This window comes from Anopheles arabiensis, chromosome 2, assembly GCF_016920715.1.
Source record: "Anopheles arabiensis isolate DONGOLA chromosome 2, AaraD3, whole genome shotgun sequence".
NCBI classification, from domain to species: Eukaryota; Metazoa; Arthropoda; class Insecta; order Diptera; family Culicidae; genus Anopheles; species Anopheles arabiensis.
The window spans coordinates 22,657,292-22,676,457 of NC_053517.1; the positions used below are offsets into that span (position 1 = coordinate 22,657,292).

Consider the following 19,166-nt stretch of genomic DNA (forward strand, 5'->3'; position numbering starts at 1 on the left):
AGTTACCGTGGAAGCGTGGTTTTTTGAAAATCGATTATCCCGCGAATCGATGGTCCTCTTACCTATCGTCGTAGTAGAACCGTCCGCAGTGTGACATGCGAATTATTTCGGTATCCGTCGTCAGGGTGCCACTGTCCAGGGCGCATCCACGAACGGTGATCGTTTCGCCGGTGTCATCTGCAGAACAGAAACGAGAGAGAGAGAGAGAGAGAGAGAGAGAGAGAGAAAGATAAAGAGCGAATGCACATCAAATGGAATTGAATCGAGATGGATGGGTCGGTTCATTTTCACTTATTTTAAATGGGATTTGGGGAATCACACTTATCACGCGTTTGCAATTGCAATACGTCCCTAAATCGATACAGCTCGCTTTTAATTAAAACACGTACATCCAAACATGCAGGATGCCGGATGGACTTTCCCACCTATCATCATTACAAGGCAATTAGTTGCACCTCAGCTAATGCCGATCGATGCGTTTGTCACGTCCTTAACGGCGGCAATTAATGGAATTTCCATGGTAATTCCTATCCAGCCTTTTCGCTGTATCGCTTCAAGCGTGTGTTATGTTTGTTATTTCTTCTCTTTTTTTGTACCGCTTTGCCTTGCTGCACTTTATGCCTCATCGAACTTGCTGGCCAAGTATTGCCGCCGGTACATGCATACCAGACACACAGGCACTAAATTTCACACGTCACTTTATGGTGCACCGGGGTGCGACGGGGTGGTATTTGGACGCGTCGTCCTCTTCTACCGTGGACCGTGGACCGGGCTACCAGGAAACAACCAGGCCACATGTTGACAACTCTGGGAAGATACGATGTGGCCTTTTGATCGTTGTTTTCCTCCAAAGGTCAGAACAGAGCTGACAAGGATTGTGAGTGGCTGCGTGTGTGTCGTGTGAGTAATTGACTTTTGTGCCATAACAAAACGAACAGTGCTGTGTATGTTGTGTTGTGGTTGTGTACAATGCATCCAATAAAGGCACAGCAATCAACCATTCACAGGCCACAGGAAATGAAATGGAAGCTTTGGTGTTATTTTCATGTTGATTGGTTTAGAGGTTTTTTTATCGTTTTCATATAAAATGTAAACCAAATAAACAAAAAAAAGATTAAAAAAAGATTAAACTTGCGATTTGAACCCGTCTTGGCGGATACAAAACACGGTCGGGCAACGCATACGGCTAAAAGTAAGAAACAAATGCGTAGTGTTATTTATGAATACAAATGGAATTTTGACAAACGTTACACACTTTTTTAGTGTTATTTGAGGCAATTTACAATTCACCGCTTGCGAGATGTTATTCAACATTACAGCTATCCCAAATATATGACAAACTATTGAGAAACATTTCACAAGCGGCGAATAAATGCCGTGAATCTTTGCAAACCAACATAGAAACACACTTCAATAAACAGCACTTCATCAGCACTTTCCAGACGATTGCACGAAGCTCATCGATCTAACCTTTTCTGCGCAACGCAACATTAAACATTAAACAGTGCACTGCCGGCTACATTGTAGCGCTGACCTCTGCACCGCACCCCGGTGGGATGGGGGGAAAAACAATAACTAATAAAGAAAATAAAGAAGAAAAAAGCGAACCAGCGCAATAATACTCACCATAATAGCCGGCAATTTTGATGCAGGACGTGGCCGGAAACAGCCCATCCCGGCCCTTGCGGCCGCCCATGCACGGTGACTCCAGGATCGCCGCCGAGTAGTTGTTGTGGAACGGATCATCGCACGCCTTATTGGCACCGTTCATTGAAACGCACTTAAAGCAATCGATACCGTGCGCTGGAAGTGGAGGCGGCGCATGTTGTTTTTTCAAGCGCAGATGTGGGGAGAAAATAGAGAAAAAGGAAACGTGTGATTTAACACCGAACACAAGTGACTGAATGCAGAGCAGAGAGGGAGAGAGAGAGCGAGAGAAAAATACAGGTAAATGAAACTGTTTTCTTTAGGTAGGTGGAATAGCCAAAACTTGGCAATGAAAAGGATCATAAATCAATTTATTATCCCTGTTCGCACACTCGGGCTGGAGCAATCCCCAAAAGATGGTACAGTTTTTTTTGTTGCTGATTATTTGTAGCATAATTCGATTGTACAGTGTTCTGTATTCCATTGAGAGATGCTGAAGCCTGTTTTGGATGGAAAAAGGCGTCACTATTCCGGTTAGAGAAATGACAAGTTCCTTTTGGCAACGGACAAATTCCATTGTTTTTTGTTTTCCACCAAACCACTCGCTAGCTGCTTGCTATCGCCTTGCGCGAAAAGGACGCAAAAACTGTTTTACAAACATTAAATTCGCCCTTGCACAGACATTCACGCACACGTGCGCTATGCAAATGCAAGATTTACGTTAATTGGCTTATGAATAAAAGATGGTGTGTGTGTGTGTGTGTACGCTCACCTGCTCCTCTCCCTCAGCATTCCGTACCACCGGGGCGCAGGCAAAGGGAAAGGGACCGCCGGGAACTCTGATTGCATCTCCTTCGGGCGCTTCAAACACAAGCAGACACACACACATACTTCGCACCGTTTGCATTTGGTGGTACGTGTTCACGTTGATTAATTATGTATTTTCGTATGCGAACCCGAAGGACCATCGAATAATCAAGCCAATGGGTGCGCGACGACCAAACATGTCACCCACCTTCCCCACCACCACCACCACCACCACCACTGTGAAGTTGTTTGTCACGTAAACAAAAGCTTCGTAAACAATTTGTGGCAAAGAATGGATTGGCGCACACACACATTTTACTGCATCGCTGCACACCAACATCGTGGTCATACATAGGGCCGGGGCATAGTGCATTGCCGTGATACCACCACCTACAGCTGCACCCATTTTCCTCCGTTTCTGCCAATTATGGTTGGCTTGGTTACCCACGCTGCTAATAAATTATGAACGGGGTCGAACAACAATTACACAAACAAACAAAACAAAAAAAAGTACGATGAAAACAATTTCAATGGATGCGCCTGGTTATTTGTAAAATTGGTTTTCGTTCTACCCTATGTGTGTGTTTGTGTGGGGCACTCCCACTGCAGTGTTGTAGGGAGGGGGGAAATTGTACGCTTTAATTTAATTGCCAATTGTTGTGCCAAAATGCTTGCAAACTTTGGGCGCTGTTTTGCTTCTTTGTGCGCTCTCTAAAATGCATTCTTTTGTAATGCAGCATAATCTATAAATCACACCCGGAGTTGCATCGGGGACTCTGGGGAGTTGGGGTAAAATAAAATCCAATTGCATGTTTCCCACACATTCCACAAAAAAGCGGTTGGGTTAAAATAATCCACAAATTGTAGGCGCACAGCTTAAAAGACCGATTGTGCTTTTGTGAAATATGTAAACTATCGACTTCAAGCCGAGGAGCACTGGAACATTCGTGTCCACTGCACGTGCTACGTGCCAAGTGCCGCCACATCATCATTACAAAAAGAGAACCATCATCCTCCGGTTCGAAATAGCCACGTCGGAAATGTAAATCACGTACATCCGGAACGTCTTTTTTACTCTCCTTCGACCGCCATTGATTCACTTCCGCCTTACACCTGAATGTGATCGATTTTCTATTCCATCTTTTCACCCACTAGCCGAACACATGAGCAATACAATTTGGAATTCTGTTCAAAACCACAACCACACAATGCATTGTCCGTTCGCTTGCCTCATACAATATTCAACCCGGATGTCGATCAAGGAATGTAAAACAGCGTGTCGGTACACGAACACGAAAAGGAAAAATTGATCAATTCATTCGAAAGAAAAACAGCCTCAAGTGCTTTACCATTCAATGGTAAAATAATAGTATTTCGTTTACTATTTTGCTGGCCTTGGAAGTACACGTAAAAGCAATCGAACTGTCGCTATACGCTTGAAGCTCTCTATAAAACCCCGAAGCAGCGCAATTCCATCTCATGTCAAACTGGTTGTTAGCTAGGTGTCAGCTAGTCGTCGCCTTCGTTGCATTGGTTGGGAGAAGTATTTTCTTTACTTTACAGCGGGTGTGTGACAACACGATGGAGAGATGCTTCAAGCCAAGCTCGCTCCCCCCAAAAGACAACATCCTGTTGTGTCGTATGGAGTGGTTTAATTAAAAGTCTCCATCTACCTGCAGCGGGGGCAATATCTTGCCGATAGCAACCTTACCAGCGAGAGCCCGTTGACCCTATCACCTGTCGCATGTGATAGAATTACTATCTGAGGAAATCTCCTTATCCTTTAAGCTTTATTTTCTACACACTCCTTACACAAGGATAAGATGCATTCTCTCGCAGCTCCTCATATCGAAAGCTTAAGGAACACACACACACACACATATCACTTATTGTTTCGTGGAAAGCATTATAAAATGGCTGCAATATACTTACCCGTCGGAAGCGGAACCACCACGACCATTACCAGCAGCAGCGCGGTGATGGATGCGACTACCTGCGCCAAGGTGCTGCTGCTGCTGTTGCTCCTGCCGATGCTGCTGCTGCTGCTTGTGCCGCTGATATGTTTTAATATGGCCACCATATTGACTCGTCTGCCACGTGCCGACAGGGCCGTTGCTCCCCGTTGCGCCGTTCGGAACGCTGGTCGGGCCCGAGCGTCTCAAACGCCCCGTAAATGCACCCGTACGCCGTACGGCGGAGCTGTTGCTCAGGGGGACGACCGTACAGGGGCACGCGGACGGCACACCAGACCCACCAACACTCCCATCAACGCCCGGAGGGGGGAGAATGGTGGTTCATAAAAAATTAATGTTTTATGGGCGTGTTTACTTTTCACCAGCCTGCCCGGGCCTACAGCATGGGAAGATGGGGAGATTTGGGGAGTTCACAAGACAGTGTAGTACGGCACGGTGGGGGACGTTTGTCGTTTGCGGTACGGTTTATGATATTTTCTAATTAAGGTATGTTTGCATATTCGACCGCATTTGCCAAAGGATCCTTTTCTTCTTTGCTTTAATTCTTGCTGGTCCCGTTTTTCGCCCCCTTTTTTTAGAGTGTGTGTGTGAGGAGAAACTTTCCACTTTCTGCCACTCCCAAGGGAATGGAAGCTTTTCTCACTGCCCGATCCGCTTGCTTCTTTGTACGGCGGACTCTCCTTCACCAATGGAACGGCGAGATGGTTAAATAAAGTTCCGTCAAGTGCCGACCAGAGCCTGGAATTAAAGCCAGGCTTTCCAGCTCACCACACACACACAGGCCCCCTCTTTCTCTCTCTCTCTCCAACAGAAACAATGGCGCTGCGGCAGGAGACAGGGGCGAACTTGAAGATACTGCGAAATTCTCCAATGGTTTCGCTTTCGGACAAAACCTATTACTTTGTCGCTTCGTACGCCGGATGCGTTCCCCCTTCCAAACGTCCTCCTGGGTCCCTGGGGCTAATGACGAGTGCTGCGAGTGGTGCTAGATGTAGAAGTCCGTGTGCTTAGGGACGCTGCTTCGGTCATGGTCACGGGTTTTTTGCAGGACGCGTTGGCCGGTTCGTTGGCATGTAGATAACGTTTGTTCCCTCCCGTAGATCCCTCTCCCACCCCGTTTTCCACGGCGGCTGAAGTTCATCCACCGCTCACCAGTTCTATTTTCTGCACTAATCCTTCAGCGACAAGCTTCCGCCGGGGCCGTTTTTTTGATGTCTCTGTTTCCTTTCGCTCGGTTGGACAGCTTCCCCTCCCAGCGTGGTCCGAACGGACCAGGAAAGCTCCCGCACCGGAAATCGTTCGGTCAGCGCGTAGAGAGGGCAGCGTAGATGTAGAAGAATCTCTTTTCGGGGTGTCCTCGTGTGCTCTGTGCGATGATTTGCGCTTGTAGTACGCCCTTGTCCCGATCCCTGGCTTGGCTTTTCCGCCTTGCTGGGTTGAACGTGGCTCGCAACGCTGTTTCGCTTTCCCACTGGGGTGTTTTCACCGCCTCACTCACATGTCGCACACAGGGTGATGGGAAGGGACGCACCGCTGCTAGCGAACATTTCCGTGCCTTCAGCTTCAGACTGGACTTTGTGATGATGTCAGTGTTGACGTTTCCTTCTCGCCGCGTCACTATATCATCGCCGTCCCTCCAAACGTTGGTGCGCACTGATCGTGAAAATTGGATTTGATGGGTGGATTCCGCTCACTACTCACCGAAAAGCAACCAAAGCCGCACCAGCCGAACGCATGAATACAAATGCTCGAATTCACATCATATCATTTTTATGTTCCTGGTCCCTGGTCCCTTTACCAACCGTGCCCCGCTGCTGCTTTGTGCGTCTCCAGTGCGGGTGCGGGACTGTTGTCGTTGTTGGGGGGTTTTTTTATAGCCTGCCCTACGTCGCCTCTCTCTCGGTTTGCCAGCTTCCACACCGATGATGAATGATTATTCGTTCGTTTCAATTATTACTGCCACACTGGGCCGCGCTGAGCGTTTTACCGGTCGAGCGTGCCAGCAGCCAGGTCTGTTGAAGAAAAGAGAAAATTTGGAAAATAAGCGCACACACACAAAAAAACAAGAAAATACGACTGAAAACAGACGCCACAATCACTCCCACCTCAATGGTCCACCTCAATGATACTAACCAAAGAAAAAAAACACACACACAAGAATGAAGTGGAACAACTTCAAAGCCGACCGGTTTCAGTGAAATGGAAAAATGGCCATTAAAACGTGCGGCATTAAAAGCAGATAACGATCGAAGTATTACTACTACCACCTCGAGAGCTCACAGCACAACAGCGGACAAAGTCACACGAAGATGATAAACGGAGAGTGCTGCAGGGGCTGTCGGGATCAACAACCGCCGTGAAACCGGCCGTAAATGGTGTGTTGTACGGAAAATTGATTGATTTCCATTTCCATTGGGTGTTGGGTGCGATTGCTGTGCTTCGGTACAGTGGAGCAGCTCCATAAAACGATTGAAGAAGGTCTGTGGAAAAGCAATTCAAACATCGATTGTACCGGCAAATTGCTCGTCAATGTCTAGGGTTTTGATTTGTGTTTGTGAGTGTTTGTGTATGAGTGTGCTACTTTTGTGTTCTTCTTTAGTTGTTTGTAACAGTGTCTGGGAATGTATGGGAAATGAAAAGCATTAATTTGGCAGAATTGCATCGCATGGTTTAGTGAGATAAAACATAGTCCAATAATTGTTCTGGTGCCGTGACCAGGATGCCGCACAGTGGGCTGTATCGCTGTCGCACAAACCCAATTAAATATTAAACGAAAAACAAATAAAATCTAATGAGACCGAACGTAATCTTACAAGAATAACATCTCTGCCAAAGTTTGTCTTGTTTTTTCGGTTCACAAAAACACAAAAAATGCTTTCCTCTCTTAATAGCGCCACCTCAAGCAAACACGCAACACGCGCAGTGTGAGTTGGATGCGGTACACACTGTTTAATCTTCTTCGGTCATAAAAGTGGCTTCTCGTGAAATAAATCTTTTATGGTCACTCTGTCTCTCTACATCTCTCTTTTATTCCTACTTTCTCTTCTGTTTGTTCGCAATTTTCTAACAACTCAAAAAAAAACCGTCCGCACACCAAAAATCCTTGTCCACGTTGTACGATCATTTTACAACGTTCTCCCACACACGCCCACACTGGGTCATATTTGTGTTTGAAGGATTTAATCGGCTCGCACCATCGTACGGCATACAAACACACACACACAGTTCCTGCTTCAAGAGATTTGATGGGCACTCTTAAATCACTAACTTTTTTTCCTGTGCACTGTTCGTATCTAATGTTCCACTTGCGCCCGTTCGGCGAAAGATTACATGAGGTCATATGGTTTTGGTTTTATTGCTGGGGTTGTTTTTTTTTTTGTTTCATCTTCTGTGCATTTCACCTCTCTACACATGCCTTGCTGCTATATTAAGCCACATACATTCTAGATTGCGCACAGTAAAAGATCTACAAGGATCAAATGAAAATTTCATTTCACTCTAGCAGAATGGTTCACTTCATTAGCTCTTCGCTTTGGGCACCCGGGTGCCAGGATCGACCCTAAAGCCAATGACACGGACCATCCCCCAAAAACGGCGGGTGTAAAGTTACACAAGTTAATGTCTACCTTGGCCCCATTCATTTGCACACCTTTTGTTTCAGCAGCGCTACGGACCTGGTCCAGCCGGGTCGGGTCGGACCTGGAGCCAATAAAATAGCTTGGTTCAAAATTTAATCTATATTGAAATCAAGCTTCTTTCCCAAGCTTTCTGCCATCTAGCTGCCAAGATCTCTTGCTCTCGCTTGGGGCAGTGTAGTGTCCGGTATCGAATGGTTTAAATCAACCTTCCCCCCGTGTCGGTACACGGTCACTGCCGTGTGGTGGTGCACACGACGAAAGGAAAAAGCTAATCTAATTTCCCTCGAGCTCTGGTGCTGGTGGTCAAAAATATGTTCCCAAGCGGCGTCCAGAGACATCGGCACCAAACACCGAACGACCGAAAGTCCATCGTTTGTGGATCAATGGATTCGATGTCGTCCGTGTTCGGGGTGGATGGTTGAAAGGATCCAAACCAGCCATAGGGCAAAGAACCAGCAGCATCGTGGGTAAAATTTTAATTTCTTCTACCATAAGGGCAAACTTTCGGGCGAACGGCGGCGACGCAGGAGTTGTCAGTGGGTCACTTTGCTGAAGAGGGAAGAAAGCAAGGATAAAAAGTAAACCCCGCCGGAAAGGTTAAAACCTTTCAGTCCGTTGGCTTGCTAAAATCAACACGCAAAACTGGGGGAGGAAAATTGGCAGCGAAAGGGCGGAAATTTACTTCACTCGTTTGGTTTCGCTAGGGCTGAGCATTCTTAACAGATCAAGGTCAAACAGATCGATAAGCCATTACGCAAACGTTCGTAAACTTGTGCAAATCATGACATTTTAAATAATCTCAATCTGTAGTCGATCTGATAACTTCCAAGTGATGCAAAGTTCCTTCTTGTATTTTTTGTGTTGCTGAAGTCCTTTACCGATAAACATTGACCCGTGCATATTGTTTCAGCGTTCGGTATGATAAGCCGCGCCCTCCAACGATCCAACGAATTCCGTACATGAAAAATTACCCAAAAAACGGCATTCCCTTTTTTGCCTTCCAGAAACGTCGAATTACATGCATTCTTTTTTCGGAGCTTTTAAAAAAGTTTATCAAGAAAAAGGGGAATTCAACCCCCGAACTCCACTGGGACCAATTCCACCATTGATCCCACGCAACAAATCCGATTAGGGAGGAAAGAATCTTTCGCTTCCCGCATGTCCCCCATCGGCACCACCGGCGGTAACCTTCGCGTCCAGCTTAGGCTAATCTGGTTATGTTTAAGGACCTTTTGTGGGGCGGAAAGCGGTTGGAACCCAAGTAAGTCGTAAATTTGTCAACATTGTGTGTGTTCAGGGTCACTTTTGCCGCGTGTTTCCACAGGTACTGTGCGTCCCTTTTTATGGGAAAATAAGATACTTTCAGTTGCCGAAATCGCTCTCGAAAGAATGGCCCGAAAAATGGAATTGGCCTTCGGTGTGTGTGTGACACTGTGTTTTTCTTTCGCCCGCTGTTTAATCTTTGTGTTATGCGGTGAGCATAAAACAGTTTAACGACAACAAATGGGCAAATGAATCTCGGCTGGCTTGGGCGGGAGACTGTTGTGCGAAAGAGATTTAAGCAATTTATGAGCCGCAGCTCAACTGTGTGAAGCAAAACATCCATACACAAGTACTGGAGTGGTTTTCGACGCATCTTCACCTCAGGCTTACCTAAAACACGCCTGCTAATGGGATCAATTATTACCTAGCTGGGAGCTTTAAGCCGCACAACGAATCAGCAATGAATCTAATTCCGCACCGTTATCGTTTCCCTTCAGGGTTTCCAATTTGTTTTCATTTCTCATAACAAAGTCTAGCGTCTACAGCAAACGCCGGTTCCAAACGTGGCAATGGCTACTAAAAAATTCAATTATGACATCAATGTTTTGAAGCGAAGGGATAATCCCCTAACCATTAACCCTGCCTCCTGCCGGAAGGCTCTCCACACCTAACGAGCAGCAAATCCGAGCCGCGTGCGGACGGCCTTTGGAGATGGTAATTCATGTCGATTAGGGCTCAATGGTTAGAAATATCCTCCCACTTTGGGGCCTATGTGAGGTGTCCGTTTCTGTGCGTTCCTTTTTTTATTTCACAAACTAAAATGGTTTAATTTTCCCAAAGCTCATCCAACACGCTCCTGCTGGTGGTGTCATAAAAGTGGGGCGGGTCGTAAAAAAAGCCTCCCACCGTGTCGGAAAGGTGAAGCTGTTGATGTGTATTTTAAATTGAAGACACACACAGATGACGGGCGATGCCAGAACGCCAATCACTTAACATTACCAGGGGGGAATGCGGGAATGCGCACACGTGCGCCTGGCATCCATTCCCGGGCACCGTTTATGGCCCTCCAGATTATAGGCCTTCAACGTTCGGTGCGATGCAGAGACCTTCGTTGGGACCGAACGAGTACGACCGTGCATGGCAGTACGATCATTGACAAACGTTTATTACTGTTTACATGTCGTACGAGATGGTTCGAGTTTTTCGAAGATACGCAAACGAGTAACTAGCGCTACGATACGTTCGCGTGGCTAACCGTCCTCGAAACGTACGCATTCATCAAACGACCGGATCGTGTGCTGTACGGTAGGCGGTGGGATAAATTATACGATACGAGACAACCGTCTAAATGCATCTCCTTTTGCCTACACCGACACCGGCTATATCCGACGTCTGTTTTCTGTTAATGTACCTTAGCAGCATCGTCGGACATGTTGCTTGCTGTCAGTTCCGATCCGCAGGACATTGTTTTGCGCAATTCGAAATTCAATAGACATCTCGATTGTGTCCTACAGCACGTGAACACGCACGTCAATTACTCAACGATGCGCATTTCCGATGCGTCTCGAGACGTGATTTGGAAGCATATCTACGTGAAGCTAGCTAGCTTTGTCTCGTCCAGTCATCTTCAACGCGCTAACCAAACAGCTAATTTGAAGCGGAAACTATTGTTCAAAACTATACTCCAAACTGTACTGTATTATGAAACGCTGGAAAGAAACGCGTTTCTTTCATCGACGTAATCCACCCTTTGAGGGGTGGAGTGTTTCCTTTTTTTTAGTGCTCCACTTCAAACTGTTCGCCAGCTTCTAACGGCGTCACGCTGAATGTGAAATGATATTGACTGTAAGGTCTGGCCAAGCCCGCCCGCCGAGCGTTCCACCGCTGACCGTTCTACCGCCAACTAGGCCACGCGCAAAGCCACTTTCTTTTCGCCAAAAGCTTTCCAGCTTTCCCCCCACCCCGCTGCTCCCTAAACGCACTGTCCTTGAGGCTTTGAGGAGCCTCGAAAGGGATGAGATGAATTTTATGAAGCCGAACTTTTATGGAGATTTATGACATCATTATGAAGCATTTTATATCGGTTCCGAGGTCAACAGGCCTTGCGGGGGGGTAGGGGTGGGAACGGACCAAATGCCAACCGGTGTTGTTGCTGTCGGTTGTCGGAAAACGCGATCGATTGAAACGAGCGAAACGGTTTCTCACGTCCAGACATTGGGCCTTGAAGGGCGAGAAGCAGTAGGTTAAGCGGCCGAGGGTAACCTGGTTTGGGGGAAGGTTAAGAAGCTTTGTCGGTTGTGCTGACTTGTTCAAGGAGCTAGTAAATAATTCTCGGGGACTGGCTCGTCTTTGCTGAATTATTGACGCCCGTTTGATGGTTTAATATGAAACCGAGCCGTAAAGAGTGTGGAATAATTAGGTTTGCCTTTGAAGGAAGTAATCGAAGGAAATTAGCTAAGTAACAGTTTAGTGATGTATACAATCGTGAAAGTAGCTGTAATTCCAATTTTTTCTTCTAATATTGCTACAATTGTTGCTCAACTCGACGTTTATATCTTGTTAGAGATGAACAAGAAGCTTAAAAGTTTGCTGTAGTCATGTAGCTTGCATACATACAGGCGAATAAGGTTTCTATGCATTGATTGTTTTACAAAGACATAATTTGTATAAGCCAAGAAATAAATGTCCTTTCAACATGTTTTTACAAAGAGTTCGAAGTAGAACGAACAAGAAAACGTTCTCGCACTTCTTAGAAAACCGCAACGGCACGGTTTCGGTTCTGGTAGAAAAGTTTAATTTTTCCACTCGACATGCACGCAGCGAAGCAAAACCATCCACGGAATGCTTCTTTTATGGACAATTACGCATGGCATGTAGTGCAAATGTCGTGTTGCTGCCGCTGCTGCCTTGCCGCTTGATCAAGAAAAATCAATACAAGCTTCTTCCGCCCGCTAGACGACGCCCGTCACGGAACGTTGATAAAAGCGCCATTACAGAGCTCGTGTTTCGTGCTCTGTGCGCTACCTGTTTCCAACGATCGGCACGCATAGCCCAGCACAAGTGTTAAGGGCACAGATGAGAGGATAAAATGTGTTACACGTTCACCAAGAACGCAATAACATTCCTTTGCTGCGGCCAAAATCGGAAATGGATCAGAAAACGCGTGACTGATCATCAGCGGAAAAGCTGCCGCCGAGCTGCTGTTGCGCCACATTCCAGGACAAGCTTACTATTGTTATCACACATCACCACATGGACACATGGTGTGTCCGAGCGGCGGGGAACTATATTTACTCCCTACGGGCGAACGGTTGGTATGATCGTAAACATCACCCGGTTGGGACGGTTCAGGAGCAATCCCGTATCCTTGCGCGCGCCCTGCAAAAGGTGTTCGAAATGCGGCGGTAAATATTGGTTCAAGTACCCACCATTGCTGGGCTTAGGCTTTGAGCCGATGCGCCAAAACACGTCATCGTCCTTCACTCCACAAAACGCCGAATGTTGCGAAAATGTTGTCCCATACACACACACACATATGGAGTAGCGTTATGGCAGTGAACATTCGAAGCACGTGCAGGCCCCATTCCGGGGCTGCCATAGGGTGGGCAGATTTCGGGCAGGTTGTTTGCATGGGTCGAGAACCTCCACCTTCGCTTCCCTGTACTCGCACCACTGAGGCATACAAAATGGATTACGTACTTTATTTGTTTACATCAAAATTTATGTTTACTCCGTATGCGATCCGTAAGCCGAACAGCGCCCTGCAAAAGCCCTGTCGACAGCGGTGATGTCGTCAGTGGCAACGCTCGTAATACAGCCGCAGCAGAGCAGCTCCAGTGCGGCTAAGCCTCCAACCATACACCGATCTATCTGGATGGAGCAATGGATGAATGAAAATTGTTTTCCTTACCTCAAACCACCGGTTTCAGCGCACCGGTTTCATCACATTCCCATTTTAAGACCCACACGAAATCCAAAGAAACACATTCCTACCGCCCAGAGTTCCGGAGGATTCGGAAAGATTCTGAAACCATTTTCCGGCATTTTCCTCCGTTTCACTTTCACAGCAGTCTCGATTCAATTTCTGCTTCGCTGCGAGGCGAGGCAGCCGGCGAGGATTTAAAATACGAGCATTGAAAAGTGAATCTGGTCGAAGCTGGCAGGGCAAATCCGCTTTATACACCCCGGGAGGAAAGTCTGCCCTGCATGTGTGTACTTTCAATTAATGCAACAGCCTCTAAAAAGCAAACTAAGGCGAAGGCTGCCGCTTCTCTGGCAACAGATGGAGAATTGCTCCGGTGGCGTATGCAAGTGATGCTTGCGATTTCACTTGTGGCAAATTGTGGAAAAAGATTAATTTGAGAGTGGTGTGTGTGTGATTTTAGTGTGAAGTGGTTGGAAAATGGGGTGGCAATTTCCAGGCGAATGTAAAAACAGTTTCAACTTGCTGAAAGATTATTCGAAAACGGCATGAAAACGATACAAACGCCTGCTGGTATGCAACACGTCATGCACAGAAAGTAATGTGCTTGAACAACGCCTCAATGTATGCTAAAAAAAGTGTTCAATTGTTAGGATAATGAGGTGTATATGTATATGGTGCATTATTTTATGATCTTACTCAAAACCCATATTGTAAATTCTTGTTACTTTCATATCATAGAGAATAAAAACAAAGCTTTCTATAAAATATTCTTTTCCACAACTACTTTATCAGATGAGTTTCTACACAAAGCGGTCACAGAACCAACCACCACTGAGCCCAAAGCATTTCATTCCTTTAAATGACCCTTCTCGTTCCCCCTCTCCTTCTCCAACACGGCAGAACGGGGTAGCTACCGGTCGGTTCCTCCCCACGGTTGGCGGTGTACGTTACGCGTTTCCCATTTTCACATCCATTAATGGCGTTTTGTATTTGGTGTTGTTGCTTTATTTGCCACCTCGACCACCACCATCATTATCGTGGTCGGCCAACAGCAACAACCTCTATCGCACTCCCCCCTCCCCTCCCTCCGCCCTCCGCTACGCTTTTGTCTGTTCCCGCCACACTTTTAGTTAGTAAATTAAGAACGAAAAAAAGGGTTCGCCTGCGAAGGAATCCTGCCCTGGGTGTGGCATCCCTTGGGTTCGGGGGCATTCAGCAGAGGAGGAAGGGGAACATTTTTCACGCCATTCAGCATTCTTCGGTGATGTGAAACCCGTTCACCCACGTCAAAGTTGTAGGGTTTGGGGTTGATTTTTCACCGCCAACGAACAATGGGAGGAAAAAACCCCAAAACCCTGCCCCCATCCGTCCATTATTATAGACTGCTTCTAGGAGCTTTTTTTGGACGGCGTTCGAACCAACCCGTAACGTGTCAGGTTGCTACACATTCCCATTAAAAGCACCGTTAAGGGGTTTTTTTTGTTAGTTACATGATTGTGTAGTAAAATTTTATCGATACAAGCTTCCCGCAATCGGCGATCGTTGCGAGGGAGAATAAGGGCCGTGATATCGGTTTTCTCCCGAAACCTTATAACTATATTCTTCTCCCAAAGTAAGGTCTGCCCACTGGACCAATGTCTATTATTCTTGCTTTTTGCCGGCCCTTATTTGCGTTACAGTTACAGGAAAGCTTCTTCGTTTTACTTGCTCCGCAAGAAGCTCCGCTTGTCGGCATGCCAAGCTTGCCCCATTGTTTGTTTCGCCACAATTTTGACGCAGGCTGCCAGAGCTTGTGCATAAATTTAAATTTTTACACTACTCTCTGGCTGAACACTCTACCGATACCTATACATTGAGTTGTCTACAGTGACAAGTGAAAAGGGACCCATCCGCTTTGCGCAAAAGTCAATGGCGTGCGATCGTCAAACGCGGCCAAACGCCTCCCCGGTGACACATCCGGAACCGGTCTCACCCGACAGGGCCAGTAGCGCACCAGTTCCCGGCCGGAGCTTTTGTTACAAAGAAAGCAACAACGGTGAAAGCCGGCAGCACAACAGAAAGGCAACCCATAATGCTTCACATCACTTTCTTTATTTGCCAGAATTTTAAACAAGTTCCATTCCCCATTTTCATACCACTTTGTCGTATGTTTTATGAACATTCCTGAACATCCCGCAGTTGCGGGGGGTGGTAAGAAAACCTCCTGCCTGCAGTGTGGAGAGGAACTCGCGTAACTTCCTGCTTCATGCGCCATCCCACAAAGAAAATCTCCCTTCTTTTGGCCCTTAGCATTATGTAAAGCCACCGGCAAACACAGTCTCAAACAACTCCCCCTCCCCATCGACAGCCCTTTCATCCGGTGCGTTCATTCGGAAACGCCATCCTTCCGAGCCCCATCACAGGCAAACAGGCTTTTGTGCCGGGCGGTTCCTTCAACTAGCCCAACGACTTTCTTCCATTGTTGCTCACTTGAAGTGGGTCTTTCACCTGCAGAAAATGGTACCGCCCCACTGTCCTCCTTGCCGTCCCGGACGGTTTTTCTTCAATAAGGATGGCAGCAATCCATCGTGGCGCGCTGCGTGTGTGTGTGTGTACACTGGAAAGTCGCGAAAAATTACAGCTATTTACTGTTGTGTAAAACCACAACTTCCTCTTACCCGCACACACACACACTTACACGGGGCTACCAGTTCGGTCCACGTGCTCGTTACATTGTTTTTCGAGTGTGTCTTTGGCACTTGACAGCAGTGAATGCTGTCAGTGGTGGGTGTGTGTGTGTTGCCATTTCTTCGCAGAGTGCTGCTCTTAAGCCAACTGACACGTTATCACAGACGGACGGCAGATGGAAGAGATACGAGCAGCAGCATTGAAAGCTTTCGTTTTTTTTCTCTCTCTCTTGCAGTATGTAGGACGTGTATTACATTACTCTTCAAAAAAGGATGTCTTTTGAAATCAACCATCAAGGCACATACACACACACGCACAGGCAAAACGCCCATCCTGAATGTTGACGCTGGTGTGTCCTACGTTCTCAGAGCTGCCAGCCTTTCTGTCAGCTTGTTTCTAACGGGAGGTACCGAGAGAACAATCAATTATTCAGGCAAACATTCAGATTACAACGTCAATGTGTCTACCTTGCAGCCCCTGGCCAAGACACCCGGAGCAAGACGAATGCTTCAGCTGATCGAGTCTGACGTCCTTCGATAGTGCCAGAGAGAAAGGCACACACACACACACACAAACAGAAAGATGAAGATCTTTTAGCTTAAGACACGAACCCACTTTAATGAACGTTGCTACACTCTGCTCGGTCTCGCTGGCTGAAAATTCGCACAACTTCCCAGCGTGTAAGCTAACGCACACCATTACCCTTCCTTCAATCCGGGACGCGCTGAGCAAAGGGCGGCGGCAATCCTTCGGCAAGCAAACGATGATTAATCTTTTCGCTCTACGGCGTCGGCAAAACTCTCGTACATCATCGCAGACGCAGGCCCCCGGTTGGTGCTGCCAGCGTACCGTAATTGCCCCGATTGAGGAAAGCCCCTTCCGGAGGGGCCGTACGCGTACCAAGCGGAGCGTGTGAGAATTTCATGCCACGATTTATACATACGCTCGAGATGTGTGCGAATGCTATATCATAATATCCTGGAACCGGAGGAGCCACGCTAGCGAGGAATCCACAAGGGAACCGCCACCACGGCTAATGACTTTCTCGCATCGTGCGCTCCGTTCCGGCCATTAAAACAATCCCGCATGGCCGAGCTGGCTGGCTGGCTGGCTGTTGCGATCATCATCAAGCTGTGAAATTCTCGCTAAAAGCTCCCATCGACACCGCACCGACGTCGCGAAACGCACGATTGTTGCGTCACGGTATACCTTCGAGCTGGCTTCGGGCTGGGAGCACGGACAAAATTCAAACCATTTAAACAATTTCCCCTTTGACATGCCGCCGAAAGGGGTTAGGTGCGACAAAACAAAGTGTGCTTTAAAGCTTGCCCAAAAAACCGAAGAAGATGTAAGCGATCGCACGTCCCAGCACACCGCACGATAACAACAGCAGCTGCCCCCTTCTGATAAGCGAATTCTTCATCTTTATTCAGGTGCGTTTAAGATTCGATATACGGGTCCCGAGCAGCTCTGGCTTGCCGTCTGACGTCTGACGGTCGCCCGGCCGGTCGGCTTGTTCTACGGCAGCAAGAGTGTTGGCAGCATTTAGGCAGATGACTTCCCGGGCCGGGCGTGTCGTTTGCAATGAAATATTCATTTCGGCCCGTCATGCTTCCATGGTCGCACGGAATAAATTACCTACCACGCGGGCGTACGGGGGACGATTTCACGCGAGCGAAACTAGTTAACTTCTGACATAATCAACAATGGTCTTTGTTGCAGCAGAGGTTTTTTTCTTTTCCTTGCCGAAGCTGTTTGGGCGGAAATTGAAAGTGGCTTCGAAGAATTGGGCAGTGCGAAACTTACCAGACGGCGTTACAGGATTTTGGGTAACATTAGAACATTCTGTGCTGAGCATGTCCTTGATTGATACCCGACGAACGCTTTGTCTTTCAATGTTGAGGACATTTCGTGCGGCATACTTTGGTCAACTATTTCTTTCCTTGCTATCATCGGTCTTTTTTGCTGCCTCCTGTTTGGCAAACTTTTGATGTCAATCAAACGAAATTCCAATCGCAAAACTTCCCGCTTTCTCTATGTCTGCAATAGACATTGTTGAGCTTGCGGACGGGAATTCACCTCCCAAACCATTTGTTTTAGAATGTTATTCAGCCATCCTATACATTTGTTTGTCAGTGTGTGTGTGTGTGTGTGCAATTGTTTGGTGAAAACCAAAACCCGCAAAACACACCTTCAAACACATTCAATCTTCAATTGTCAAAATGGCTAACTTTTTCTCGCACGAACCACTCGAACTCGGCCTCCCCGCCCCAAACTCGTCGCTCACAAATCACACCGACCGGCGGTCGTTTGTCCTTCCCACCTCCCCCTTTGTCTTTGGTGATATAACCACAGTTTTTCAATTAAAAATCTGTCACAAACTTTCATCATCACTCTCGTCAGTTTGAACTTTTTCCCTTTTCCACGTTGCGACGCGCCCCGTTCTGTGCGGTGGTTTGGTGGTCTCCACGCCATTTCTGCTGGTTGTAGCTGGTTGTTTCCATATTTTTACTTTCCCTCCAACCGAGTCCACCCGGTGGTGTCTCGTTCTATCATCGTCCTCATCATTCCACGAATCGTACATTTAATGCCGAAAAAACAATGCGCACACAACCGACCCACCCTTGCTGGCGCGTTACCTTGCACTGTCGTCTGTTGGCAAGTGCTATCCTGAATATTCTGTTTTTTCCTTCTCTCTCACTGTCTGTTTCAATATCTTCCTCTCTCTCTCTGTGGCATTTTCCATTCCTCCAAGCGCCGAAAAAACTTTTTTCCTTCCCCCCTATTTGGAGTCTTACCCACGCTAAATCAACCTTCCTGTGACTGGCGCAATAACACAAATTATGCAGTATATTAAATGAAACAATCACTTGCTTGTGAGTGTCTGTGTGTGCGTGTGTTTGTGTGGATTTGTTCGCTATGTTGTCTTCCGGTTCGCTTGCTCACTTAATTTCTTTCAATGCCGCTTTGCGTTCCGGAAGATTTAGTACGTTCAAGTTCCCCGGACGATTTGTGCATTCGGCATTGGGCTCCGAGTCCGGACAAGGGCCCAAAACCAAACTCCGAAGCCAACCCCGAGCCCTCGACAGCGGACTGGGGGGGAAATACATCATTCCGACAAACTTTCCATCATCCACGGAGACGGAGGCGTGCCATGAGAGACGCAGTGACGGGTAAAAAACGGGGCCAAAAGCAATGGAAAAGCTTTGCGCCGGGACAGCTCGCACCGTGAGCATGAGAATTTGA

At 47.1% G+C, this 19,166-nt stretch overlaps 1 protein-coding gene across 1 annotated transcript in view; it reads right to left on the reverse strand.

The window, feature by feature from the left end:
- Nucleotides 1–19,166, reverse strand: part of LOC120894584 — a 57,602-nt gene that overhangs the window by 3,890 nt on the left and 34,546 nt on the right. Inside the window, exons 2-4 of the mRNA XM_040297270.1 lie at nt 4,387–6,439; nt 1,627–1,803; nt 63–177 (exon numbers count right to left, since the gene is read on the reverse strand). Coding sequence (XP_040153204.1) covers nt 63–177; nt 1,627–1,803; nt 4,387–4,534 — 440 coding nt within the window. The 5' untranslated portion in view covers nt 4,535–6,439. The remainder of the gene's footprint in view (nt 1–62; nt 178–1,626; nt 1,804–4,386; nt 6,440–19,166) is intronic.